Source organism: Anomaloglossus baeobatrachus, chromosome 6 (genome assembly GCF_048569485.1).
Source record: "Anomaloglossus baeobatrachus isolate aAnoBae1 chromosome 6, aAnoBae1.hap1, whole genome shotgun sequence".
NCBI lineage: Eukaryota > Metazoa > Chordata > Amphibia > Anura > Aromobatidae > Anomaloglossus > Anomaloglossus baeobatrachus.
This window is the reverse complement of record NC_134358.1, coordinates 437039737-437067384: the sequence shown is the minus strand read 5'-3', so window position 1 is coordinate 437067384 and position 27648 is coordinate 437039737. Positions and strand designations below refer to the sequence as shown.

General features: G+C 47.1%; 1 protein-coding gene across 1 annotated transcript; it reads left to right on the top strand.

Moving 5' to 3' along the window:
- Window positions 1–404: 404 nt before the first annotated feature.
- GGCT (gamma-glutamylcyclotransferase) lies at window positions 405–27105 on the top strand. Its single transcript, XM_075315221.1, has 4 exons — window positions 405–758; window positions 12197–12342; window positions 12463–12595; window positions 25156–27105. The coding sequence occupies exons 1-4, from the start codon at window positions 621–623 to the stop codon at window positions 25303–25305; spliced, it is 567 nt and encodes a 188-aa protein (XP_075171336.1). The 5' UTR covers window positions 405–620; the 3' UTR covers window positions 25306–27105.
- The last annotated feature ends 543 nt before the right edge of the window (window positions 27106–27648 follow it).

The following is a 27648-nucleotide window of genomic DNA, read 5'->3' as shown; positions in this document are numbered from 1 at the left end:
CACATCTGGGACATCATTGATCGGCAATTTCAAAGGAAGCTGCCAGCAGCGGATCTTGATTTGCTCAGCGAGTCAGAACATTCCTCCGACAACCAGTAATAAATACCTCATTGATAGCAGCCAAGACTGTGAGTGCCGTTATTTCTGTTTGTGGCGCTCGTACAAGAGGTTTTATTTTTATTTTTTTTTATCATTTTCGTATTAATACCACAGCCTCTGTACAGCGATTTCCATAAGTTTTCCTTCTCTGAGGAGTTTGTGTGCATAGATTATTATACACCTATATAGGTTTTGTGTGTGTTTCCGCACACTTTTCAGCGCTATACACACACAGCTTCCTGGTGACAGCCCCTGTGTATGAGCCGTGCAGCATTGTGTCCTGTCACTACCCTGTGACTGCCATGTGCAGCCGAGCGCTGGACCTGCCGTACATCAAGCACTTTTATTGTTACCGCCGCCTGGTATTTTCCCGTGTCCGGGCTCCTGGACAGCACGTGACTCCGGTGACTCCTCGCGTGCTCTCCCGTGAGACACTGTGGGCGGGAGCATCGCGTGATGTGGAAGAGACAGCCGGTTATGTAGTGGTGAGAACGGCAAGATCCGCCACCCACACAGGCGACATGGAGGCGAGGGACACGGCCGGACTGCAGCCGGGACGCAACTCCTTCTTCTACTTCGCCTACGGGAGTAATCTACTGAAGGAGCGGATTCTGCTGGACAACCCGTCCGCCTCATTCCACTGCACAGCCGTGCTGCAGGTGCCGCCTGACTCTACCGTGTGCGGTGTGTGTATATGTATGTGTGTGTATGTATGTATGCCGGAGGACAGGAGCTGTGTACTGCGAGGAGGACGGGAGGAGGCTAAGGACTGGAGCGGAGGAGGCTAAGGACTGGAGCGGAGGAGGCTGAGGACTGGAGCGGAGGAGGCTGAGGACTGGAGCGGAGGAGTCTGGGGACTGGAGCGGAGGAGTCTGGGGACTGGAGCGGAGGAGTCTGGGGACTGGAGCGGAGGAGTCTGGGGACTGGAGCGGAGGAGTCTGGGGACTGGAGCGGAGGAGGCTGGGGATTGGAGCGGAGGAGGCTGAGGACTGGAGCGGAGGAGTCTGGGGACTGGAGCGGAGGAGTCTGGGGACTGGAGCGGAGGAGGCTGGGGATTGGAGCGGAGGAGGCTGAGGACTGGAGCGGAGGAGGCTGGGGACTGGAGCGGAGGAGGCTGGGGACTGGAGCGGAGGAGTCTGGGGACTGGAGCGGAGGAGTCTGGGGACTGGAGCGGAGGAGGCTGAGGACTGGAGCGGAGGAGGCTAAGGACTGGAGCGGAGGAGTCTGGGGACTGGAGCGGAGGAGGCTGGGGATTGGAGCGGAGGAGTCTGGGGACTGGAGCGGAGGAGTCTGGGGACTGGAGCGGAGGAGTCTGGGGACTGGAGCGGAGGAGGCTGGGGATTGGAGCGGAGGAGGCTGAGGACTGGAGCGGAGGAGGCTGGGGACTGGAGCGGAGGAGTCTGGGGACTGGAGCGGAGGAGTCTGGGGACTGGAGCGGAGGAGTCTGGGGACTGGAGCGGAGGAGGCTGAGGACTGGAGCGGAGGAGGCTGGGGACTGGAGCGGAGGAGGCTGGGGACTGGAGCGGAGGAGTCTGGGGACTGGAGCGGAGGAGTCTGGGGACTGGAGCGGAGGAGGCTGAGGACTGGAGCGGAGGAGGCTGAGGACTGGAGCGGAGGAGGCTGGGGACTGGAGCGGAGGAGGCTGAGGACTGGAACGGAGGAGGCTGAGGACTGGAGCGGAGGAGTCTGGGGACTGGAGCGGAGGAGGCTGGGGACTGGAGCGGAGGAGTCTGGGGACTGGAGCGGAGGAGTCTGAGGACTGGAGCGGAGGAGTCTGGGGACTGGAGCGGAGGAGTCTGGGGACTGGAGCGGAGGGGTCTGGGGACTGGAGCGGAGGAGTCTGGGGACTGGAGCGGAGGAGTCTGTGGACTGGAGCGGAGGAGTCTGTGGACTGGAGCGGAGGAGTCTGTGGACTGGAGCGGAGGAGTCTGTGGACTGGAGCGGAGGAGTCTGTGGACTGGAGCGGAGGAGTCTGTGGACTGGAGCGGAGGAGTCTGTGGACTGGAGCGGAGGAGTCTGTGGACTGGAGCGGAGGAGTCTGTGGACTGGAGCGGAGGAGGCTGAGGACTGGAGCGGAGGAGGCTGAGGACTGGAGCGGAGGAGTCTGTGGACTGGAGCGGAGGAGTCTGTGGACTGGAGCGGAGGAGGCTGAGGACTGGAGCGGAGGAGTCTGTGGACTGGAGCGGAGGAGGCTGGGGACGTGTGTACTGTGCGGGGGAGGACGGGAGTGAGGAAAAGGAGGACAAGATCTAGGGAGGAGAGGACGGCAGCTGTGTACTGAGGAGTTTGTGCGCTGTTTGCTATGGATTGAGGAGTACGGGCGCTGTGAGTATGGGAGCTGTGTGCAGTGCCGTGTACTCAGGTGTATGTTACACAGTAACCCTGACACTATAGGATATGTCCACATAGATTCCCTGTGGATTTTTAACTCTGAACTCGCTGGAGAATCATCTACAGCACATTGTAGTAGAAATGTAGGGGATTACATTTTGCAAAACTTCACCTTCACACCGTTTAAAAAATCAGCCCAGAAATCAGCCTGCCATGCGGATTTTATTTGGAATTGTCCAATACTTTTAAGCCTAGGCTATATGCGCACTAAAAATGGACTTTTCCTAAGAAAACTCTGCACCCTCTGGCAGAATACTGCACCCGCGTTTTGCCGCGGTTTGCAGCTTTTTTTTTGCGGCTTGTTCCCTTCAGTTTTTTACCATTATCTATGGCAAAAAACGCAGGTACCTGCAGAAAAGAAGTGACATGCACATTCTTTTTGCTGCAGAAATTCTGCAACAAAACATGTAGGGGAAAAAAGCACGGTGCGACAGTATTTTTTTTTTACAATAGGTTTTGCTGGGGACGGAGTGCAGAAAGGTTATGAACATTTTCTGCAGCAAATCCGTGTCAAAAAAATGCAGCGTGCGCACAGGGCCTTAAAGGCAACCTGTCACCTAGAATATATCGTTCTGACCTCTCAGCAGACGCATGTGTGCCCTAATTACACCTCCCTACCCATCCTTGTGTTGTAAAATTGTGTAATATGAAAGTAATAAAAGTTTTATTACCTTCATATTTCCTATGTAAATTAGAGAGCCGCTGGTCACAGGGGTGGCGCCTTGCCCTATGGACGTCTGCATACTTTCCATGGTATCACGCCCCTGTGGGCGTGATACCATGGAGTCACATGAGCAACGTCCCCATCGCTCATTCTATCCTGCCTGCGTTGCGGCAGGCTTCTTTTCCGGGTGTTCACTCGCCGGCTTCAGACGCATAGGATGCATAGATGAGCGACGGGGACGTCGCTCATGTGACTCCATGGTATCACGCCCACAGGCGTATGCAGACGTCTATAGGGCAAGGCGCCGCCCATGTGGCCAGCGGCTCACTAATTTACATAGGAAATATGAATGTAATAAAACGTTTTTAATTACTTTGGAGGAGACTCGCGGCCCCGCAGGTCAGGACCTGCCGCTTCCAGGACTCAGTGGGTCCTGATCATGGGTATGTACTTTTACAGAGAGGTGACCACTATTGCAGAGTAGTGAACCACCTCTTTAAGTTCTGGTTGCTGCTGGTGGAGGCATATGTGTAGGTTGGAGCTGGCTCTCCATGGCAGACATACCGTATATGTCATGGAGAATGGATGAGGTAACAGTAAGGCCTAAGAGACACAGCATGAAAATCGGAGCGAGTAGGATGCGATAAAACCTCACATTCCACTCGGACCAATATTAACCTGTCAGCACCCATTAGCAATTATTTTCTCAGCCCTAATCTGACCGAGAAAATAATCGCAGCATGCTGCTCTGTAATGCGATCCAGGTTTCTCTCACACCCATGCAAGTGTATGGGGCGAGAGAAAAATCACACTGCACTTGCAGTACACCGGTGTACCGCTAGTGCAGGGCGAGAATGGCAATAGACTGCTACGGAGGAGAGAGGGAGATAAATCCCTCCCTCCCCTCCTCAGTGCCGGCCCTCCCCCCGCACTATCGGACCTCAGTCGCAGTGGTACTCGCATGACACTCGGCTCTGCTGTGCTGCCAGCGTGAGCCGAGTGTCATGCGAGGATCGCAGTAATCCCCGTGTGGCCCAGGCCTAAGTGCCACACTGGGTGTATCTGCAGCAGAATTTCTATAATTGACAATGGCAAATCCACACAAGTGTGAGGATTTCATTGTGGATTTGTCTGGGGAAATGCTATGGGTTTTGTGCAGACCTTACCTTTGCATTAAGATGAATAGCAACCATAAATTTAAAGCTTGTGAAGGCCAAATGGTGCAGGTTTTGTTGGTCTGGCCTCTGTACATTCTGACGCCTCTGTTTTGAGGCTGTGACCAGTGCGGCCGCTTCAGGCTTTTATAGGTCTAGCGGAGTAAGCAGAACACATTCCTTGTATTTATTCCTTGTGTTTGTCCTGATGAAGGGGACGGAAATGTCCCTGAAACGCGTAGGCCCATGTAAATAAAGGAATTCTTCCATACTCTCGGTGGATCTGTGGTCTGGTCGTGGTATTCAAACCCGTTCTTTCTTCTACTCTGCAAATAGTTCTAGCGGTGACAGATAATGAAATGTCACCTCAGGGGGTAGGATTCACATAAGTGAGTAAAAACACTTCTAGGAAACAAGAAAAATTATTTTTATTTTATTTTACAGTTTTTTTCTCAATTTTGGGTTATCATAGCAAAATCTGCAAAAATATACTTTATGTGGATTTTGACCTTCCCAGTAAACACATCGGTGAAGTTCTGCAATAAACAATTTTTTTCCAGAATTGATATTGGCAGCCTGCAGATGAAGCACGGGTCAATTTTAAATTCTCCTTCACTTTGCTGCTACTGAGAAAAGATGCAGGTTTTCTACCCAAAAATCTGCAGCGACGCCAATAGAAACAAGCCAACACCATCAGCATGCTGCAGACCTTCACTGTGGGTTTCACCCTTTGCAAAATATAGGAGCGAATCTGTATAAAGCCTAACATAACTCATGTTTATTTGTCGGTGAATTTGTAGGAATTTTTTTCTACAAAAGATAATTGATTTGTTGCAAATTTGCCACTGATTTTCCTCTCTGCATTGCAATGAACAGTAATGGTAATTGACATTCTGTGGGTCAATATCCACTATGGCTTTTTTCAGCAGTGAATGAATGAGATTTGGTAATTTACATTTATTCATTTTCCTTTCAGTGATCTTTAGTTTTTCTCACCCATAATTCTTGGGTAACCAATAACAAAAATGGAGCCTGTTGTGTTTTTTGAGCTTTTAAAGAGCAAGTTGTTGGGATTGATGGGGTCCTAGCGGTCAGAGCTGCAGAGACCAGTAGTATATAACCTATCCTATAAGGCCTAGGACACATGGCGAGAAAAACGGTGCGAGTGGAATGCGATAAAAAAAAATCGCATTCCAATCGGACCAATATTACTCTATGGGAAGCTTCTATCAGCGATTATTTTCTCAGCCCTAATCAGACCGAGAAAACAGTCGCAGCATGCTATGAATGCATTTCGAGCTTGTTTCACTCGCACCCATTGTAGTCTCACTCGCACCCAAGTCTATGGGGGCAATAGAAACATCGCATTGCTCTCGCGTTACTCTGGTGTAACACAAGAGCAGTGCGATTCTCGCATCAGCCGACAATGAAGGAAATAGGGAGATAAATCCCTCTCTTCCCTCCACAGCGCCGGCCCTTCCCTCCGCAACTGTGGTCTGATCAGACCACGGTTGCGTGACACTCGGCTCCCGCTGTGGCCAAGTGTCATGCGAGGACTCGCAGTAATCCCCGTGTGGCCTCGGCCTAAGAAGGGAATAAGCTTAGAAACTTGGTACAAACCCTTTAAAGATAATTTATTGAAAATGTGATTTATTTTGTTTATGTGTAACACGATCAGAAGGACCACAAAATTACAAGTGGGCATGTAACCTTGGGACTGATTGGCGACTTTTGTTGTTTTTTAGAAGTATCCCTAGAAATCCCTGACTCGTACAATTTGTATGACATCATGTGAAATAATTACAGCAAAGTTGTTCTTGGCTACAACCATATGACCTAATTCCACTGACGGGAGGTGTTTATTAGCATTTAATTGCAGAATCTTAATTTTGTGATGACAAGTTTCCAGCCCTACTTTATATCTTTAAACATAAGCAAGAAAATCTCCCACCATTCACAACGTCCATTTATTTCACAATCACAGTACAGGGAATTCACTCTGTCATCCATGTTTGTAGCAGACTTTGTTTCAGCCCATTCTTGAACCTATTAGGTCCCCATAGCCATCCCAAACTATAAGTGTGCCTATTGCTGTAGAACAGTGAAGTCCTCTTTGTGTCATACAACTTTTTCTTCCCCAGACTAGTCCTGACTCAGTTCCTCTTGTCATGCATATGGGGTGGTGGTCATGTACATCCTCTATACAATCCATCGTAGGACCCCCAACATTTCAGAATTTCCTATCACAGTGCAGCTTGTATAGATGTCAATCACACTCGCCCAAGTTTGGTCCAATTTGCGGATTGAACTCACCAATTCCAATGGTCTGGTGCTTCATACAGACATGGATACCATCTGTGGTTGAGCCATGTGTTCTCCATTAGAAACATGAATAATACCTTACACATCAATAAGGCTATGTGCGCACTTTCCGTTTCCACCTGCTTTTCAGCTGCTTTTTAGGTCCGTTTTGAACTGCAGCGTTTTCATGCCAAAAGGCATGCGTTTTGATTTTCCAGCAAAGTCTATGGAAAATGTGAATTTCTTGTCCCCATTTTGCGTTTCCAAATGCAGCGCTTAATTTGCATATTTTGTGGCAAAAACCATACGTTCAAAGAAGCAGCATGTCAATTGTTGCTGCGTTCTACACCCATTGAAATCAATGAGTTGTAGAAAATCGCTGCCAAAATGTTAAGTAGTGCGCTTGCATTGCATTATTATTGCGATCCACATAGTTTTTTTTAACATAACAAAGGCAGTTCTTTCGTCTTTCTCTCTCTGTCGGTCGGTCTGTCGGTCTCTCTCTATGTCTATGTCGGTCTCTCCCTCCCACCCCCTCTGTCATACTCACCGATCCACGATCACCGGAGCAGCGCTGCCTAGCGTTCTCACTGTAGCGGCTTCTTCTCTTTTGAAAATGCCGGCCGCTCATTAATCCATCACGTATTCCCTGCTTTCCCCACCCACTGGCGCCTATGATTGGTTGCAGTCAGACACGCCCCCACGCTGAGTGACAGCTGTCTCACTGCAACCAATCACAGCCGCCGGTGGGTGTGTCTATATCGAGCAGTAAAATAAATAAATAAATAAATGAAAAAAAACGAGATGCGGTCCCCCCCATTTGGATACCAGCCAGGGTAAAGCCACACGGCTGAAGGCTAGTATTCTCAGGATTTGAAGCTCAACGTTATGGGGAGCTCCCCAGCCTAACAATATCAGCCAGCAGCCGCCCGGAATTCCCGCATCCATTAGATGCGATCGTCCCGGGACTTTACCGGCTCATCCCGACTTGCCCTGGTGCGGTGGCAAACTGGGTAATAAGAAGTTAATGGCAGCAGCCCAGAGCTGCCACTATGTCCTAGGTTAATTATGGCAGGCGTCTCCCCGAGATACCTTCCATGATGAACCTGTAAGTTAAAGTAAATAAACACACACATCCAAAAATTCTTTATTTGGAATGAAAGACAAAAAAACACCCTCTTTCACCACTTTATTAATCCCTCAAAACACCTCCATGTCCGACGTAATCCACGCAAGGTCCCATGATGCTTCCAGCTCTGCTACATCGGAAGCTGACAGGAGCGGCACTAGAACACCGCCGCTCCTGTGAGCTCCATGCAGCAACTGAAGTGAGTCGCGCGATCAGCTTGAGCTGTCACTGAGATTACTCACGGCCACCGCTCTCACGTGGAGGACTGCAGCTGTGACAGCAAGTAACCCGAGTGAATGCACAGCTGATCGCACAGCTCACTGCAGTCACTAAGGGGATTTGCGATCACAGGTGAGTCCTTCACGTGTGACCGCAAATCAGGCCGCGGCACACGCACACAGCCGCGCGATCACAATGAAGTCGGGTGAAGTTCATCCGAGTTCATTCTGATTGCGTGGCACTGTCCGCAGCCAGCCGTGACAGTGCGGTCCCACTCGGCTCTGCTGCAAGTCTATGGGGATGCTGCAGAGCCGAGTGGGTGCGTACTGTGAAAAATGTGCGTTCTGGATGCTTTTCCCACTCTGTCTATGGCAGAGAAAACATCCAGAACACATGAATTCTCACCAGGAATGTCCGCACTTTGCGTTCTGCAGAATGCAGCTTTTTTAGCTGCGTTCTGAGACGCACACGCAGTGACTTTTTCGCTGCAGAATTGAACTGCAAAGTGCGCACATAGCCTAACTGTGGAAAGACACAAAGCAGTGAAAAGCATTTGTTAAAAAAAACAAACAGTGAAAAGTTCTTGAAACACATAAAGGGACATTTATGAAATTATGTAAATCAAAAACTGTCTTTTGTTGTCGAAAGCACACAACCAATTTTTCAGCCTTTTTTAGCAATTGAAGTGAATGGGCCAAAAAAACAAAACATGGATTGTACATCCACTGTTCACCGTGTGCACAAACCGTAAGGTTACGTTCCACAAAAAGCTTTGGGTGAGGGGTTTTTTTATGTTGCAGAATTCTAGCACCCATTATTCAAATTGGGTTACTTGCATATTTGCATTTTTATTGCGTGTCCGCTACAGAAATGCATTAAAAATGCGGGCTTTTTTTTACCTGCAGATTTTCTGCATCAAATGGAATTTTATGTGGAGAATCTGCAAAGAAAACTGCGTACTCACAAGAGGAATTGACATGTTTTGGATCTGAAACGGGCACTTCAAGTGAGTTAAACTGATAAAAGGGGCACAGCGGGCAGTGGAAATCCCATCCATTTTACTGGAATTGTAAGATGCTGTGTTTTTGACCCAGCAAAACTACGCAGCTTCGTGGGAATGTAGCCTCATAGTGTTTTTATAGATGTTCTCATTTTGAGAATGTTTCTATGGGTCTCCCCTACAATGTAAAATCCACAGCGAAATTTGTAATATGAAAAACTGCTGTGAATTTTTATATGGATGTGTGCTGAATTTATGACGGTTAACTTTTGCATTCTGAGGGCAAAATCAGTGTAAATTTGTAAACTTCATATCAGCAGTTCTGGACAATGAGGATTATGCACTAGACTTACAATGCTGCCACTGTATATAAATTGTGTATTTTCTATGTGCAAACCTGCAGTGAAAATGTTGCTTCATATAAACCCCATGGGAACATACACTGCAAGAGATGGGCCTACCTGGCAACCCAGTGGTCTATAATAGAAGTATTTTAGGTCTGCTGCAGGAAAAAAAAACACATGTACAAACTCCATACTGATGTCCTGCGAATTTATCTGCATATTCATATTCAAATTTCTATGTAGGCTTGGCATTGGGAGTTGGCAGCAATTTTGTAATTATGTGGCATAAACATTTGCTTATCTGGGACAGTACACATTGTCCTGAAAAAGCATCTAGACAATTACTGAGAACAGATGAGTAAATTACCTGTAGGTCTGTAGGATTCACCATGCCAGAATATTGGGTTTATAATGTAGGCATATGCCCTCAGCCAGTAAATGTAGGTTCTTGGACCATGTTTCCCCACCATACTGACTTTTTTTTTTTTCACAACTTTCCAGGCAACAGTCCTCAGGTGAGATATACAACCAGTAATTCATAGAAATGAATCTGAACGAGCAGTAGGCACACCAAGTTGCACGCTAATCATATGTAGTGTCACCTAAAGAGAAATTAGAGAGAGGTTGAGTCCCGACAACCTCTCCGTTTTTGTTTTTTTTTGGAGGGGGGTGGTTTACTCCCAGATTCTGGACTTATTTATAGGTTGGCAGATACGAGCTATGCTGCTGTACCAATTGTGCACAATGCCCTCCCACCATACCTCGCTACTGTGAATACTCCATGACAGCCTGTTTCCACTGTGCTTCCGCAACAAAGCCAACCACTGTGCTCCATGTAGAGTTTTGCTACAAAAAAGATAGCTAGTTTTTAGTGCCTAGAGAATTAGGTTCCCGGCATGTGCTGTATGTATTCTTTCAGTTCACCCTCTTGTTCTCATGGCATGCCTATGAACACAGAGCATTCTGCTGCAATAAGTAGTCCGGTCATTTTTCAAATCATGCTATCTATTCCTCGATATGTAGATGTGGCACTCCAATCCTAGTCAGCCTTCTTCTTTTAAAGACATCCCGCTATCCATTTTATCAAAAATATCCTTTTTTTTTCTAAGCGGGACATTGGAAAGGGCATTAGAGCTCATTCAGACGTCAGTTCTATCCATGATATTTCAAGGATAATACTCATACCTGTGATCAAGGGTTTCTTCATTAGTTAGGGTCTGGGTATCAAATCTTTCTGTAGCTTGATAACTGCTTTTGACTCATTGGAGATCATGTAACCAAAGGGGGAGGGGGATTTCTGTAGAATTTAACAGGTCTGATATTTGGAAACCCAAGACTCTAGCAGCCATTAAAATAACATCAGGCTTGCCAATTCTAAAATTAAAGGGGTTATCCAGCTTATTTTGAGTTTTTTTCATTATTACCCTATTGGGCTACATTGGGGCAGGTAAGTAGATAGAGACCACTTACCTGCCCTGCTGTCAGCCCCTCTCCCCCGGCTCAGAGTGGTCATGTGACCGCTCCTGCCGCGATTTAGCTGCTTCCGGTCATTTCATGTCAACATGGGCAGGGCCATGTTGACATGCAAATGTGGAAACAGCATGTCGCCTCCCTGCTGGGTGGGTACTGTGCGTGGAGTCCCAGCCCCCTTCCCTGCACCCTCCCACACATTCCCCCGCACCCCGTACTCTGCCCACAACCTCCCCCTGCACTTCTGTGGGACCTGTGACCTGGGGCGGCTGTCGTGGTGTCAGCGCTGATGAGAAGCAGCGTTGTGCTTCTCATCACTGCCCGGCTGTCTGTGCTCTCTTCAGCACAGCGGTGACGTCTTTACTGTGCTGATATGTCCAGAGCACAGACAGCGGACGAACGTGCAGGAGCGGCGGGGACCGAGGACGGGTGAGTATGTACTCCCTACATGTGTTCCCTATGGGGGTAGGGGGGGGTCGGTGCAGAGCGCCGTGTGTGCGTGCAGTGCAGAGCCTGATGTGTGTATGCGGTGCAGAGCCCGATGTGTGTGTGCGGTGCAGAGCCCAATGTGTGTGTGCGGTGCAGAGCCCGATGTGTGTGTGCGCGGTGCAGAGCCCGATGTGTGTGTGCGCGGTGCAGAGCCCGATGTGTGTGTGTGCGGTGCAGAGCCCGATGTGTGTGTGTGCGGTGCAGAGCCCGATGTGTGTGTGTGCGGTGCAGAGCCCGATGTGTGTGTGTGCGGTGCAGAGCCCGATGTGTGTGTGCGGTGCAGAGCCCGTTGTGTGTGTGCGGTGCAGAGCCCGATGTGTGTGTGCTGTGCAGAGCCCGATGTGTGTGTGCGGTGCAGAGCCTGATGTGGGGCTGTTACTTGCAATGCTGTAGTGATAACAGGTCAGGTGCTGGGGCAGAATATACTGACAGGGACTGTGTGTGCAGGGGGCGGGCAGGGGGCGAGGCTGGACACTGGGGAGGGGCTGGACACTGAGGCCGGGCGGTGCCAGCTCTGACTGGGAGGTTTTGCACAGGAAGTGGTCAGTTTGCTGGAGCTGAATGTAAACAAGGAGCTGCAGAGAATAAAGGGATAATTCAAGAGGAACAAAAGTTAGAAAACAAAAAATAACAATGTAGGGGTGTTTTATATGACAATACAGCACAGATTAGCTTAAACTCAAAAATTTTTGTTATGTCGGACAACTCCTTTAATGTTTATTGAGGTATTGGGAATCTCGAAGTGCCACAGACTACATGTAAAATAGATTGTGATATTTTGTAATTATGTTCTCATGGACTACTAACTAGATTAAACACTTAGAATAAAAAGCCTTGTTAATGTAAGTTGTCTAACGACAGAACGTGTCACCGGAACTGATTTATTATGTTGTCAGGACTTGCTACCAGCTCTAAAAGTTTGTTCTCTTCATTCAGGACTTCAAGCTTGCATTTGGCAACCACAAAGGCAACACAAACTCACGGTGGCATGGAGGAGTGGCAACAGTAGTTGAAAGTGAGGGTGATAACGTTTGGGGAGTTGTATGGAAAATGGACATTTCCTGTCTGGGTTCCTTGGACATGTAAGAATCTATGCGCACATACTGCATTATGGCATTGACGTCTTCTGCACTTCACAGTTAGAAGATCCACTCTCCGCTCACTTAGGATTATGTAACAGCTTTTCATTCCATATTTTCTAGCCAGGAGGGTGTAGCTGGTGGCATTTATCAACCAATAGAAATCAATGTACAGACAGCAGCTGGTGATCTCGTGTGCCGGTGCTATCAAATGAATAAATGTATTTATGGACCGACGTCTCCTCAATACAAGCAGGTAATGGCTAAGTTACATTGTGATATTGTATGTACTGGGAAATGTCTTCTCTTGCAGCATGTACATTGTCTAGCACAAGCCAATATGTTGATTGCCAACATCTCTGTATTTAGAAAAGTTGTAGTCTTAGCTTAACCCCTTCCTGATACCTGCCTGTAATATAGAAAGCGTTTAGCAAGGTCTTCCTCTAAACCACATATAGCAGCAGGTGTCAGCTGTATATATCTAATACATAAAGCTGAGTGTATCTATGTGTGTGTTTATTTGTCAACTAAAGGAATCAGCACCATCGCGTTTACAATCACATTTTGCATTTTACAATTACATTTTTAGACAGCTACCTCATTTGACTCTGGGAACATCAGACTATGTTTTGAGGGGAAATTTTAACCCTGTGCCTTCCAGTTATTTGCCAAAAAAATCTGCTTATTTACCGTTTGGATATGAGGTAATATATTGGCTGTTTTGACAGTTAGGCGGGCTTTGCACATTACAACATCGTAAGCCGATGCTGCGATGTTGAGTGCGATAGTCCCCGCCCCCGTCGCAGGTACGATATCTTGTGATAGCTGGCGTAGCGAACATTATCGCTACGCCAGCTTCACATGCACTCACCTGCCCTGCGACCGTCGCTCTGGCCGGCGACCTGCCTCCTTCCTAAGGGGGCGGGTCGTGCGGCGTCATAGCGACATCACACGGCAGGCGGCCAATAGGGGCGGAGATGAGCAGGATGTAAACATCCCGCCCACCTCCTTCCTTCTCATTGCAGCCGGGAGGCAGGTAGGAGATGTTCCTCGCTCCTGCGGCTTCATACACAGCGATATGTGCTGCCGCAGGAACGAGGAACAACATCGTACCTGTCTCTGCACCGGCATTATGGAAATGTCGGAGAATACACCGATGATGCAATAATGACGCTTTTGCGCTCGTTAATCGTATCATCTAGGATTTACACACTACGATGTCGAAAGTGACGCCGGATGTGCGTCACTTTCGATTTGACCCCACCGACATCGCACGTGCGATGTTGCAACGTGCAAAGCCGCCCTTAGTCTAGATATTTATCAGGTGGCCTATAGCAACCAATCACAGCTCTTCTATTTTGCTACAGGTCAGTAATAGGAGCTGTGATTGGTTGCTATAGGCAACAAAGGACATTCATTGTATAAGACAGGTTATGTGTCAGTTAAAATTATTTCGGTAGAGACAGAGAGTGAGAGACAGGGCAGAGTCAAGTCTAATTCAAAATAGCTTTATTGACAGGACCGAGTATATGTTGGCATTGCCAAAGCAAGTGGTAAAAACAGAGAAAGAGAGAGATGGGGGGAGGAGAGAGACTGGGGAGAAAGACAGGGTAGAGTCACTTCAAATTCAAAATAGCTTTATTGATAGGACCAAGTACATGTTGGCATTGTCAAAGCAAGTGGTAAAAATGGGAATGGGGCCCATCCAGGGTGGGGTTTAGAGGTCCATCCAAGGTGGGGGATGGAGGCTCCTCCAGGGTGGGTGATGGAGGCTCTTGCCTTATGACTCACATGAGTGCAATGCAAAAAAACTCGCATTACACTCAGCCTCTTTTAAGACAATGCTGCAACTCAGATCTGCAAGTCTTTCCTCAGCCCTAATTGGACTGAGAAAAAAAATTGCAGCATGCTGCAATTTTTCTACGAGCCTCAGATCACTCACACCCTTACAAGTCTATGGGTGCGAGTGAAACATTAGACTGCACTCTGATGTCATCCAAGTGCAGTGTGATATACGCACAGGCTGACCATGGAGAGATTAACCCCTCCCTCTCCTCTGCAGCTGTGATCAAATAGCAGGATCTGATCACAGTTGTATGACACACAGCTCACGCTTGCAGTGGAGCGGGAGCCATGGATCATTAGCCTATCACATCCAATGATCTCACATCGGATTTCATATGCTAGTGTGAGTCCTGCCACCGTGGTTGTTCCTTCCCGGTGAAAGACCTGGCTAGTTTCCTACCAGCGTTGAGAAACATGTGATGGTGTCTCCGCGGCATTCTTATTTTGCATATTTTCTCAGGGGGCCTTGTTCTAGTGTCAACCATCCTTAAGGCTATGTGCCCACGGGACTCTGTATCTGCGGATTTTTCTGCATCAAAATCTGCAGCTTTCCCCCAGAATTTGACGCAGATTTGATGCAGATTTGATGCGGATTTTGCGTTTTTTTTTTTATTATTCAATTAAATAGGAAAAATCCACACGAAAATCCGCAACAATAATTGACATGCTGCAGATTTTTCCGCACGAAAATCCGCACGATTTCTGCTGCGAAAAAATCCGCAGCGTGGGCACAGCATTTCCAAAATGCCATAGAAATGGCTGGGGAGTAGCTGTGCTGTAGATTTCTGTAAAATCCGCGTCTTTTCCGCGAGAAATCCGCGGCAAAATCCGCGCATTTTCCGCAGCGTGGGCACATAGCTTAACTATGCTGCCACACAAAAAGACTGACTGACAGAAAAGGACTGACAGAGAGAGTGGGAGAGAGACTTGCTTACTATCCTGGGCAACACCGGGTACTACAGCTCGTTACAATTAAAATGGAATTACTGTATTTTTCTGTTGCATACTCTCTTCCTTCCAAAATATCATTAAACCATTTACACAGCACCACTTTAAGACTCTTCTAATTATGAGCTCCGCATCTGCCAAGTAAGAATGTGAAGAACAGAAAAAAAAATGATCCAAAAGTACTCCTCTGCAAAGTTACAGAGGCTGTAAGGGTCAGACAAGGATGCTTACATTTTTAGCATATTGAATGGTACTAAATCTGAACACTTCTTATAGAGCTGTCAGTACTTTTCAATGCATTTTTGTGGTTTTCAGATGTGCTCACTCGTATAATGTGAATAGCCCCTGTTATGTACATCACATTCTAAATTGAAATAACAGTGAAACTACTATTTCCTTGTAGTTTTGAAATTAAGTTCACTTTTCTTTGTCGCTCCATTGGGAGACCCAGACAATTGGGTGTATGGCTTCTGCCTCCGGAGGCCACACAAAGTATTACACTTTAAAAGTGTAACCCCTCCCCTCTGCCTATACACCCTCCCGTGCATCACGGGCTCCTCAGTTTTATGCTTTGTGTGGAAGGAGGCACACATCCACTCATGCATTCTCATATTAGTTATATCGGTTGGAAGAAAAGAGGGCCCCCACGGGGCCCCCGGCATGTTCCCTTCTCACCCCACTACATCGGCGGTGCTGTTAAGGTTGTGGTACCCATTGTGGGTACAAAGGCCGGAGCCTCATGCCGTTTTCCTTCACCATCCCTTAGCGGCTCTGGGAGAAGTGGGATCCTGACCGGTCATCCATTTACTGGGACCGTGCTCCCTCCGCAGCCCCTGTTGGAATCTGCCGGACAGGAGTCTATTCATCCTCAGGGACCGGGCCCTGCATCTCTAAGGTACTCTGTGTCCCCATGGGGACTGTGCATGGAGCGCCTTCTTCCCGGACGCTGCAGCAGCTGCTGATTTGTGAGGACCGGTGGACCTCCGCGCCGACCGCGCCTGCTTGTCAGCCGCGGTCTTAAATTTAGTCCCCGGCTTCATCGCGGCCTAGTAGCAAAACTCCCGCCCCCGGGCCTGCCTGTCAGGGGTAAGGGCGGGACTGCCGACCTGACGTCGGCTGTGAGGGCCGGAGCATCCTGTATGTTTCCTCCCCCCTCACTGATCACTGTGGGGACCCCAGATTCCCGCACTTTCCTAGACGCCGCCCACGGCTCCACTCCTCCCCTGAGAGCTCCGGCAGCCATTTTTTTGGCATTCTGCCGGTGGAGGATTATCAGGAAAGAGCTCTGCAGTTCTGGGAGACCTAAGGCAGGGAATCTGGAGGACACACACTCCGCTTTTTAGCGGTCGGTAAGCCACACCGGTCACCCGGTGCTGGTCCCCCTAGGGTGCCGGAATAGATACGTATTATATATATATATATTTCTGTTCGATCGGCTGTATACCCTTTCCCATATACCCTCAGTGATCACTCTCCTAGGACACAACAGCATGTCGTCCACAAGGAGCAAGGGTGCTAAGGCACAGGGTTTTTTTGCGACCTGTACCTCTTGCGCGGCTATGTTACCTGCGGGTTCCACCTACCCTCACTGTGAGCAATGCTCGACCCCTGTTTCGCTTGCTCAGCCGGAGCCTCGGTCACTACTGGGCCCCTCGGCTCAGGTAGACCCCCCTGCTCCCCCTGTCCAGGCGGCAGGGACAGAGTTTGCCGTTTTTGCTGAGAAACTCTCTGAGTCACTTTCACAATCCATGGCTCAGTCTATGGACAAATGGTCTGCCAAGCTGCTAGAAGCTTTGCAGTCCAGACCGGTCCTTACACAGGCCACAAGCCCTGTTGGATCGTCGCCTCCAGGCCCCTCTCGGTCCGCGCCGCAGCGCGCTCCCAGGGTGGGCCCCAGGTCTCACGTGGAGGACTCCGGCACGGACCACAGTCCCAGACCGGCTAAGCGGGCTCGCTGGGAATCTTCCCCGACTTCCTCACGCTGCTCGGGTTCCCAGCTTGAGGACTCTCTGGAGGAAGAGGCGGACGTCGCAGCTCAGGGTTCTGACCCTTACGTCGCCCTTAACTTTGATACACCTGAGGGGGACGCCTTAGTAAATGATCTTATCTCGTCCATCAACCAGGTGTTAGATCTATCTCCCCCGTCTCCACCTATAGAGGAGTCGGCTTCTCAGCAGGAGAAACACCAGTTTCGGTTCCCCAAACGTACACGGAGTGAGTTTTTCGATCACTCTAACTTCAGAGATGCTGTCCAGAAGCCCAGAGCGGTTCCGGACAAGCGCTTTACTAAGCGCCTCACTGACACGCGTTACCCCTTCCCCTCTGACCTCTGACGTAGTTAAGGGTTGGGCTCAATGTCCCAAGGTGGATCCTCCAGTCTCTAGATTGGCGGCTAGATCTGTGGTATCGGTTGCAGATGGCTCATCGCTAAAGGATGTCACTGACAGACAGATCGAGCTCCTGGTGAAATCCATCTATGAAGCCACGGGCACGTCTTTTGCCCCGGCTTTTGCAGCCGTATGGGCACTCCAAGCTATCTTAGCTTGTCTGGCTGAGATTAATGCGGTCACACGTAATTCTGCTCCGCAGGTTGCGTCTTTGACTTCTCAGGTGTCAGCTTTTTCTTCCTACGCCATGAACGCAGTCCTAGACTCTACTAGCCGTACAGCGGTGGCATCCGCTAATTCTGTGGCAGTTCGCAGGGCCATGTGGCTGCGTGAATGGAAGGCAGACTCGGCTTCCAAGAGGTTCTTAACCGGTTTGCCGTTTTCTGGCGAACGATTGTTTGGCGAACGATTGGATGAGATTATTAAGGAATCCAAGGAAAAGGACTCCTCCTTACCCCAGTCCAAACCGAAGAGACCTCAGCAACGGAAAATACAATCTAGGTTTCGGTCCTTTCGTCCCTCCGCCAAGTCCCAATCCTCTTCGTCCAACAGGCCGGAGAAAGGCCAGAGGAACTCCTATGCGTGGCGGTCTAAGTCACGCCCCCAAAAAGCCGCCGGAGGCACTGCCTCCAAGGCGGCCTCCTCATGACTCTCGGCATCCCCGAACCGCATCCTCGGTCGGTGGCAGGCTCTCCCGCTTTTGCGACGCCTGGTGGCCACATGTTCAAGACCGATGGGTGAGAGACATTCTGTCTCACGGTTACAGGATAGAGTTCAGCTCTCGTCCTCCGACTCTTTTCTTCAGAACCTCTCCGCCCCCCGCTCGGGCCGACGCACTTTTTCAGGCAGTGGACGCTCTGAAGACAGAGGGAGTTGTGATCCCCGTTCCCCCTCAGGAACATGGTCGCGGCTTTTACTCCAACTTGTTCGTGGTGCCAAAGAAGGACGGATCATTCCGTCCCGTTCTGGACCTCAAACTACTCAACAGACATGTGAGCACCAGACTGTTTCGGATGGAATCTCTCCGCTCGGTCATCGCATCGATGTCACAAGGAGACTTCCTAGCATTGATCGACATCAAGGATGGATGCTTATCTCCATGTGCCGATCTTACCCGAACATCAACGCTTCTTGCGTTTCGCCATCGGGGACGAACACCTTCAGTTCGTGGCATTGCCTTTCGGCCTGGCGACTGCCCCACGGGTTTTCACCAAAGTCATGGCATCCGTTGTGGCGGTCCTACACTCTCAGGGCCACTCGGTGATTCCCTACTTAGACGATCTCCTAGTCAGGGCACCTTCTCGGGTGGCGTGTCAACACAGCCTTACCGTCGCTCTGGCGACTCTCCAGCAGTTCGGGTGGATCATCAACTTCCCGAAATCCAAGTTGACACCGACCCAATCACTGACTTACCTCGGGATGGAGTTTCATACACAGTCAGCGGTAGTCAAGCTACCGCAGGACAAACAGCTTTCTTTGCAGGCAGGGGTGCAATCTCTTCTTCGGGGTCAGTCACACCCCTTGAGGCGCCTCATGCACTTCCTGGGGAAGATGGTGGCAGCGATGGAGGCAGTGCCCTTCGCGCAATTCCATCTGCGGCCACTCCAATGGGACATTCTTCGCAACTGGGACAGGAGGTCGACTTCCCTCGACAGGAACGTCTCTCTTTCCCTTGCAACCAAGACGTCTCTTCAGTGGTGGCTCCTTCCCAATTCTCTATCGCAAGGAAAATCCTTCCTACCCCCAACCTGGGCTGTGGTCACCACGGACGCGAGCCTGTCAGGGTGGGGAGCGGTTTTCCTCCACCACAGAGCTCAGGGAACCTGGACTCCGGTAGAGTCTTCCCTTCAGATCAATGTTCTGGAGATAAGGGCAGTGTATCTAGCCCTATTGGCTTTCCATCGGTGGCTGGAGGGCAGACAGATCCGTATACAGTCGGACAACGCCACTGCCGTCGCATACATCAACCACCAGGGCGGCACGCGCAGTCGTCATGCCTTCCAGGAAGTCAGGCGGATTCTGCAGTGGGTGGAAGCCACAGCCTCCACGATCTCCGCAGTTCACATCCCGGGTGTAGAAAACTGGGAAGCAGATTTTCTCAGTCGTCAGGGCATGGACGCGGGGGAATGGTCTCTTCACCCAGACGTGTTTCGAGAGATCTGTCGCCGCTGGGGAACGCCGGACGTCGATCTCATGGCGTCACGGCACAACAACAAAGTCCCGGCATTCATGGCCCGGTCTCAAGATCACAGAGCTCTGGCGGTGGACGCGTTAGTTCAGGATTGGTCGCAGTTTCGACTGCCTTATGTCTTTCCTCCTCTGGCGATGCTGCCCAGAGTGTTACGCAAGATCAGGTCCGACTGTCGTCGCGCCATTCTCGTCGCTCCAGATTGGCCGAGGCGGTCGTGGTACCCGGATCTGTGGCATCTCACGGGGGGTCAACCGTGGGGGCTTCCAGACCGCCCAGACTTGCTGTCACAAGGGCCGTTTTTCCATCTGAATTCTGCGGCCCTCAACCTGACTGTGTGGCCATTGAGTCCTGGCTCCTAGCGTCTTCAGGGTTATCTCAGGATGTCATTGCCACCATGAGACAAGCCAGGAAGCCAACGTCCGCCAAGATCTATTACAGGTCTTGGCGGATCTTCTTATCCTGGTGCTCTGATAATGGTTTTACTCCCTGGCCTTTTGCCTTACCCACTTTTCTTTCATTCCTTCAATCCGGAATGGACAAGGGTTTGTCACTCGGCTCTCTCAAAGGACAAGTATCGGCGCTCTCCGTATTTTTTCAAAAGTGCCTGGCCAGGCTTCCGCAGGTCCGCACGTTCCTGCAGGGAGTTTGCCACTTAGTCCCACCTTACAAGCGTCCGCTGGAACCCTGGGACCTTAACAGGGTGCTAACGGCTCTTCAGAAACCACCTTTCGAGCCGCTGCGGGATGTCTCTTTATTACGTCTTTCGCAGAAGGTGGCATTTCTAGTGGCAGTTACATCACTCCGAAGAGTATCGGAGCTTGCAGCGCTGTCATGCAAAGCCCCCTTCCTGGTTTTTCACCAGGATAAGGTGGTTCTGCGTCCTGTCCCGGAATTTCTCCCTAAGGTGGTATCTCCTTTTCATCTCAATCAGGATATCTCCTTACCTTCATTTTGCCCTAATCCAATTCACCAATGTGAAAAGGATTTGCACTCATTAGATCTAGTGAGAGCACTCCGGTTCTACGTGTCTCGCACGGCGCCCCTGCGCCGTTCAGATGCGCTCTTTGTCCTTGTCGCTGGATAGCGTAAGGGTTCGCAGGCTTCCAAGTCAACCTTGGCTCGGTGGATCAAGGAACCGATTCTTGAAGCCTACCGTTCTTCTGGGCTTCCGCTTCCTTCGGGGCTGAAAGCCCATTCTACCAGAGCCGTGGGTGCGTCCTGGGCATTGCGGCACCGGGCTACGGCTCAGCAGGTGTGTCAGGCAGCTACCTGGTCTAGTCTGCACACTTTCACGAAACACTATCAGGTGCATACCTATGCTTCGGCAGACGCCAGTCTAGGTAGGCGAGTCCTTCAGGCGGCGGTTGCCCACCTGTAAGAGGGGGTCGTTTCGGCTCTTTTTATCGAGGTATTCTTTTACCCACCCAGGGACTGCTTTTGGACGTCCCAATTGTCTGGGTCTCCCAATGGAGCGACAAAGAAGAAGGGAATTTTGTTTACTTACCGTAAATTCCTTTTCTTCTAGCTCCTATTGGGAGACCCAGCACCCGCCCCTGTTCCCTTCGGGCTGGTTGTTCTTTTGTGTACACATGTTGTTCATGTTGAATTGTTCTATTGGTTCATGGTTTTCAGCTCTCCGAACATCCTTCGGATTGAATTTACCTTAGACCAATTTATAAGTTTCCTCCTTCCTGCTTTTGCACCAAAACTGAGGAGCCCGTGATGCACGGGAGGGTGTATAGGCAGAGGGGAGGGGTTACACTTTTTAAAGTGTAATACTTTGTGTGGCCTCCGGAGGCAGGAGCTATACACCCAATTGTCTGGGTCTCCCAATAGGAGCTAGAAGAAAAGGAATTTACGGTAAGTAAACAAAATTCCCTTCTGTAGGTGTTTCCTCTGTACTGGTAGCTCAGGTGCTCTGCAGGAGCTTCATAGCATCCAAAAAATGACAGCATATTCCCCAAGTATTATTTATCTGCACATTTACAACTGATTTTCCACACAGAACAGTGGTCTTTGTGGAAAAAGAAATCACAGCATGCAGTACAGTATTCTGATCCTTTTTATGGACCACTATGTATAGTGCCTTTTATTAGCATGTGGCTCCTGCAGGGGTGAAGGGTACATGGAGCCTCACCCAGTACTAGTCACTTGTGCACTTTATAAATGTGATTGGCTTGATTAACAGTTGAAGTCGGAACTCGATCGTAGGTAGGCGCATTGCAAAGTTATTACCACATGTCTGACACTTGGAAAACTAACCATGACGTGAGGTGGTTAAGCTATGGGTATGTGCACATGGAGTTTTTTTGGTAAAGGAAAAAAAAAATATTTTGTCATTTTAAACTGGTTCAGGAAACAATCATTCTTTGACGTGTTTCTTAAAGGAGTTTTTGATTTTCTGAAGTGTTTGCAGATGCGATTTTGAAAAGTATTTCAAGCATTCTTGGAAAGTTATTTTTCCTGAGTGTTTTTGCAGCCTTTTGATTAAACATGGTCTAGTTTGGAGTGTCTTCTATCAGGACACACTTAGAAGTGACATGTTCCTTAGGCCCTTTAAATGTGATGTGGTCCCCCCAAAAATTTGGTTTTGTAAATTTAGTTGGGAATATGAAAAGTTGCTGATAAACTTTTAACCCTTCTAACTTCCTAACAAAAAATTATGCTTCAACAAAGGTGTGTATGTAAAGTAGACATGTGGGAAATGTTATTAATAGGGATGATTGAATACCTCAAATATTCGGCTTCGTGACTATCCGACGAATAGGTCGCCGCTATGCGAATATTCGATGCACAATGTAGTTCCGAATAGTTGTTATTCGGGTTTCCCATAGACTTACATTTCAAATCGAATATTTGCGAATAGTCGAATAGCGCCGACCTATTCGGCGAATATTCGAGAACCCGAATATTTGAGGTATTCGATCGTCTCTAGTTATTAACGATTTTGTGTGTTATAACGATCTAGATTAAAGGTTTTTTTCTACGAACATTCATTTTAGTTGATTTTAATCATCTATCTTTTAATAACAATTTTACTCAATTGAATATATTTAAAAATAAAGTTCCTGTGTTGAGATCTTATACATGTGCCTCTGCTATGTACTGTATAAAGACTGTTTCTAACCGTACACGGAGCACTGTCTGATCACAACAGATCTCTTGGTCCGGGGAGGAAGTAATAAAGTATATAAACATTACAGCACGGGATCGCAAATTATTCTGTGAGTAAACGTATTTTTAAAAATCAGGCAGGGAAATGCTTTACCTAACAAAAAAACAGAATCCGATACCATCCCATGCTGTCCTATCTGTCTACTCTCTTACTTCCTCCCCAACCCAGGAGATGTGGTATGATCAGACCATGTCCCTGTACGGTCAGACACAGCCGTTACAAAGTACATAGTAGGGACACATACAGTATACAGTGGAACCTCGGTTTACGAGTAACCCAGTTAGCGAGTATTTTGCTATATGAGCAAAGCTTGCTGTAAATTTGTAACTCAGTTTACGAGCAAGCTTTGCTGTACGAGCAAATGCTCACCGCACACGCTTCCGGTTCCGTACTTTCCCCGCGCTCTGACCTACTCTTGCAGTCCGCACAAACACGCATAAACACAGACACACACACATAAACACAGATGCACACACACATATTATGCTCACCTTACCTTCCGTTCCCTCGCCGGCCTCATGGTTCTTGTAGTTCGCCGGTACAGGATGTGTATCTGGTAACCATCGCGACCGATGCCGGAGCTTCTGCTGCCAGTGCGCTGACGTCAAAGGCAGGAGCCGCTTGCCTCTGATTAGTCAGTGCGCTGCCTTTGAGAAGCGGCTCACAGCGGAAGTTCCTCCATCGTCACGATGGTTACCCGATACACATCCGCTTCTCAAAGGCAGCGTGCTGACCAATCAGAGGCAAGCGGCTCCTGCCTTTGACGTCAGCGCTCTGGCAGCAGAAGCTCCGGCATCGGTCGCAATTGTTACCTGATACACATCCTGTACCGGCAGAATACAAGAACCAGGAGGCCGGCACGGGAACGGAAGGTAAGGTGAGCATAATATCTATGTATGTATGTGTGCGTGTGTGTTTGTGCTTGTGTGGAATGACACAATAGGGGACCAGGATGAAACATTGAACAAGTTGTGGATCGAATTGTCTGAGCCTCCATTATTTACTATGGGAAATTTTGCTTTGCTAGACGAGTAACTTGGTTTACATGCACACTCCCACAATGGATTCTCAGCACAGTAACATTTTTTTTTTTTTTAAACACATCTAATTGTATAAATGTAGTAGTATTATTATTAATAATAATAATAATAATTAATATTCTAAGATCTACTGGTTAAAATCAACCTTGAAATTCACTTTGTTCATGTGAAAAGGGCATAAAAATTCAAAGTTTGAAAATGTAATAGAGAAAAAAAAGAATATTGTACTATATATATATATATATATATATATATATATATATATATATATATATATATATAATTATATTCAGAATGAAATAAATCATATTAACCAACAATTAACAACTAAATGAACAAAAGCATGTCCCGAAAAAAAAAAGTCTCAGAATTACTGGGATATATTAAAGCGTTCTAGAGTTATTAACTGGTAAAATAAAAAAAAATAATAAATAATAAAGTTTATTTATATAGGGCCAACATATTCCGCAGCACTTTACAATCCGGTGGGGGGTTGTATAGACAAATACAAAATAGTACATAATTCAACAGCTACAGTAGTAGTATGATTTTTCTGGTTAGCCTATAAGGGTATCACTCCTAAAATACTTTTGTCATTCTTGGGACATAGTATTTCAATTGATTTTTCTGGCTAACACGGTACCACAATATTACCCTGTATTGCACATCGTAACAGCTACAGTAGGAATGAGGGCCCTGCTCGAAAGCTTACAATCTATGGGGAAGAAGGGGGACACAAAAGGTGAAGCACACTTTGAGATCTGGCCAGCCATTGTTATGCTAGTTAATTGGTTACATATAATGATGAATGATCTGGTCTTTAGACAGTAACCTTTTGGGTGCCCTTACATGCTATTAGTTGTATGTAGGATGTGATTACAGACATAGGAGAGAGAAGGTGACGAGTAGCATTTAGAAGGTGGGACGGGGAAGAGTTAGGTTAGTAAGTTATGATAAGCTTGTCTGAAGAGATGTGTTTTTAATTTACGCTTAATAACTTTGGTGCTGGATATGTCGCATACTTTGGGGTAGTGTATTCCAGAAAACTGGCGCAGCACGAGAAAAGTCTTGGAGACAGAGGTGTGAGGTTTGTATTATGGAATGGTCAGAACTGAAAACAAATTTAAGTTCTAGTGTCTGAATATACTACTTTTTGTTTGTTCAAAGATCTTGTAATGAATACCTATAGGTTATGGAGTTAAATCATGGGTTTCATCTATTTATATGCAGGTGATGTGTATGGGAGCAAAGCAGAACGATTTACCACCGGAATATCAGAACATGTTGCGAGAACTACAAACCAATAACTACTCCGGCCCAATTGCAATAATGGACAAATTAAAAGAAGCAATACAGAAAGTGCAAGATGATACAAGTTAATTTACATTTTATGCTATGCACTTCATCTGGCAGCTTTTGTTTTTGAGATTATGCTATGGATTACATTAAAAAAAACTCAATTATTTCGTATAGTCAGAAGTGTCATGAAATCTTCCACCTCACTATTAATCTAAAAATAGTAGATAAATAATTATAGTGTAATAACCATAGTTGTAATTTACTAGTATCATTAACTCCTTTGCTCTAACCACTGTGCATTTGCACCATTACCTTGTTTCCATGAAAAAAAAAAAATGACCTACCCCAAAAATAAGCCCTAGGAGGATTTATCTAATTTTATTATTTTTTTTAACTTTTGGAGTATGCTTTAAATATAACATCTACTCTAAAAATACGCTCTAGTTGCAGTTCTATAAGGAAATGTCTCAGCAGCAAAAATGTTAAAGAATACAGCAGGATCACAGAAAGCAGATACCATCAAAAGAAAGCAGATACCGCTTCTAGTCACCAGAGGGAGCCAACCGCTGTAGAACACAAGGGGACCTGACAGCGATGCAGATTTGTATGTGAGACACCATTCTCTTGCCAACTCTAATTGTTTCGGGTCTGGAAAATTACCTTCTTTTAAGGGGGTGTCTTCTTTCTTTTGGGGGTAAACTTAACAGTACATAGAGAATAAATGTAAACAGATATTTAAACCTTTGTAAATCTGCTATGTGCCCACCACTATAGGACTGGTTCTGTACCATGAGAATAGCAGATCACATAAGAAAATGTGCATCTGAACCTGTAATAGGATTAACACACAATGCTGATGTTCCAGAATATGATTACATCATTATATTTGAATAAATGCAGATTTGGTTTTGTTTTTTTTTCAAGAATAAATGTGGATTGTTGATCATGGTAAAATGTAATACACCCCCTGAAAATAAGCCCCAGCACATCTTTTGGAGTACAAAAAATAAATAAAACCCTGTCTTATTTTCAGGGAAACATGGTGGTAGCATGTGTCATCTGTACATTATAGCTGACACTCTACTGTAACAGAAGGATTTGAAATTACTTCCATTTATCTCCTTCAGTGCTGCAGTCAATAGAGACTGTGGCATCTAAGTAGTTAGACAGACGGAACTGTTATTCATCCTATAAAACACTCCCCTCAAAACGATTGCAAGATGCGATGGGATGCTATGCCAGCTGGAGACCTAACAATGGCTCCTGGGTTAGCCATCTTAAAGGGAACCTGGTTTTTCCATTACGAGCTGTGGCCACCACCAGTGATTCCTTATATACAGCATTCCAGAATACCGTATATAAGTGCCCAGGCTGTCCTGTGTAAGGTAAAAAAAACACCTTTTATAATACTTTCATAGGGGGTGGTCCTGTCCGATGGGTGTCACTGCTCTTGGGCCGGCACCTCTTCCATCTTGTGCAATTGCCGTCCTCCTTCATCTGAGGTTCCCTTTAATACATGTACTGTATTTGGCCATACCAGAGGTTCAAAAATGACTGGCACTAACATACTGCAATACAATTTATTGCAGTGGAGATATTTTTTTACATTTGTACACAGTTTCAAATTCCTAAATAAAAGCAAAGTAAAAAGTTGTAAAATGTGAAATAAAAAATGTTATCTTCCATAATGACTTCGTCTATATAATTATCATATTACACATATCACATGAATGTGGTACAAGGTAAAAATAAACTTAAGCATTGCAATAAACAATCTAGATTGTTTTGTTTTTTTTCCATGACTTAAGTCATTTGTGCTCTGAAACACGACCAAAGGAAAACTTAAAAAGATATTGGTGAATAGTGGTGACAGAATGTTTCTTCAAAAAGTGATTTTATTGTGCAGAAGTATATTAAAAGTTATAAGATACAGAATTGCCTTTGTCATACTGAGCTGTAAAATAAAGCTATCATGTCATTCATACCGCATGGTGAACGCAGTTAAAAAAAAAAAAAAAAAAATACATTTACAAATTTTCATGTATTTTTTTTTTTGTTCCCGCACAATAGAATGTTTTCATAACAATAACAATATTAGAATATGTACAACAAAGTGGTATACATATAAATGTCAAAATGTAATCATGCATACAAAAAGCACTTCTGGAATTGGTCTCCTTGATTTAAAAATTTAGGAGTTCAACTAAACTCTAGCTACAACTTATTGTTCAAGCAGAACTACCCCCGACTGTTGTAGAATTGAAACAATTACTTATTGTATTTATTAACTTACCATTATCTCTTTTTGGGACAATATCAGCAGTTAAAATGGTTATTCTTCCAAAGCTATTACACCTATGAGACCTTGCCAGTTGTGGTCCCTCGTGGAGACTAAAGGCCCAGTCACACTAAACAACTTACCAG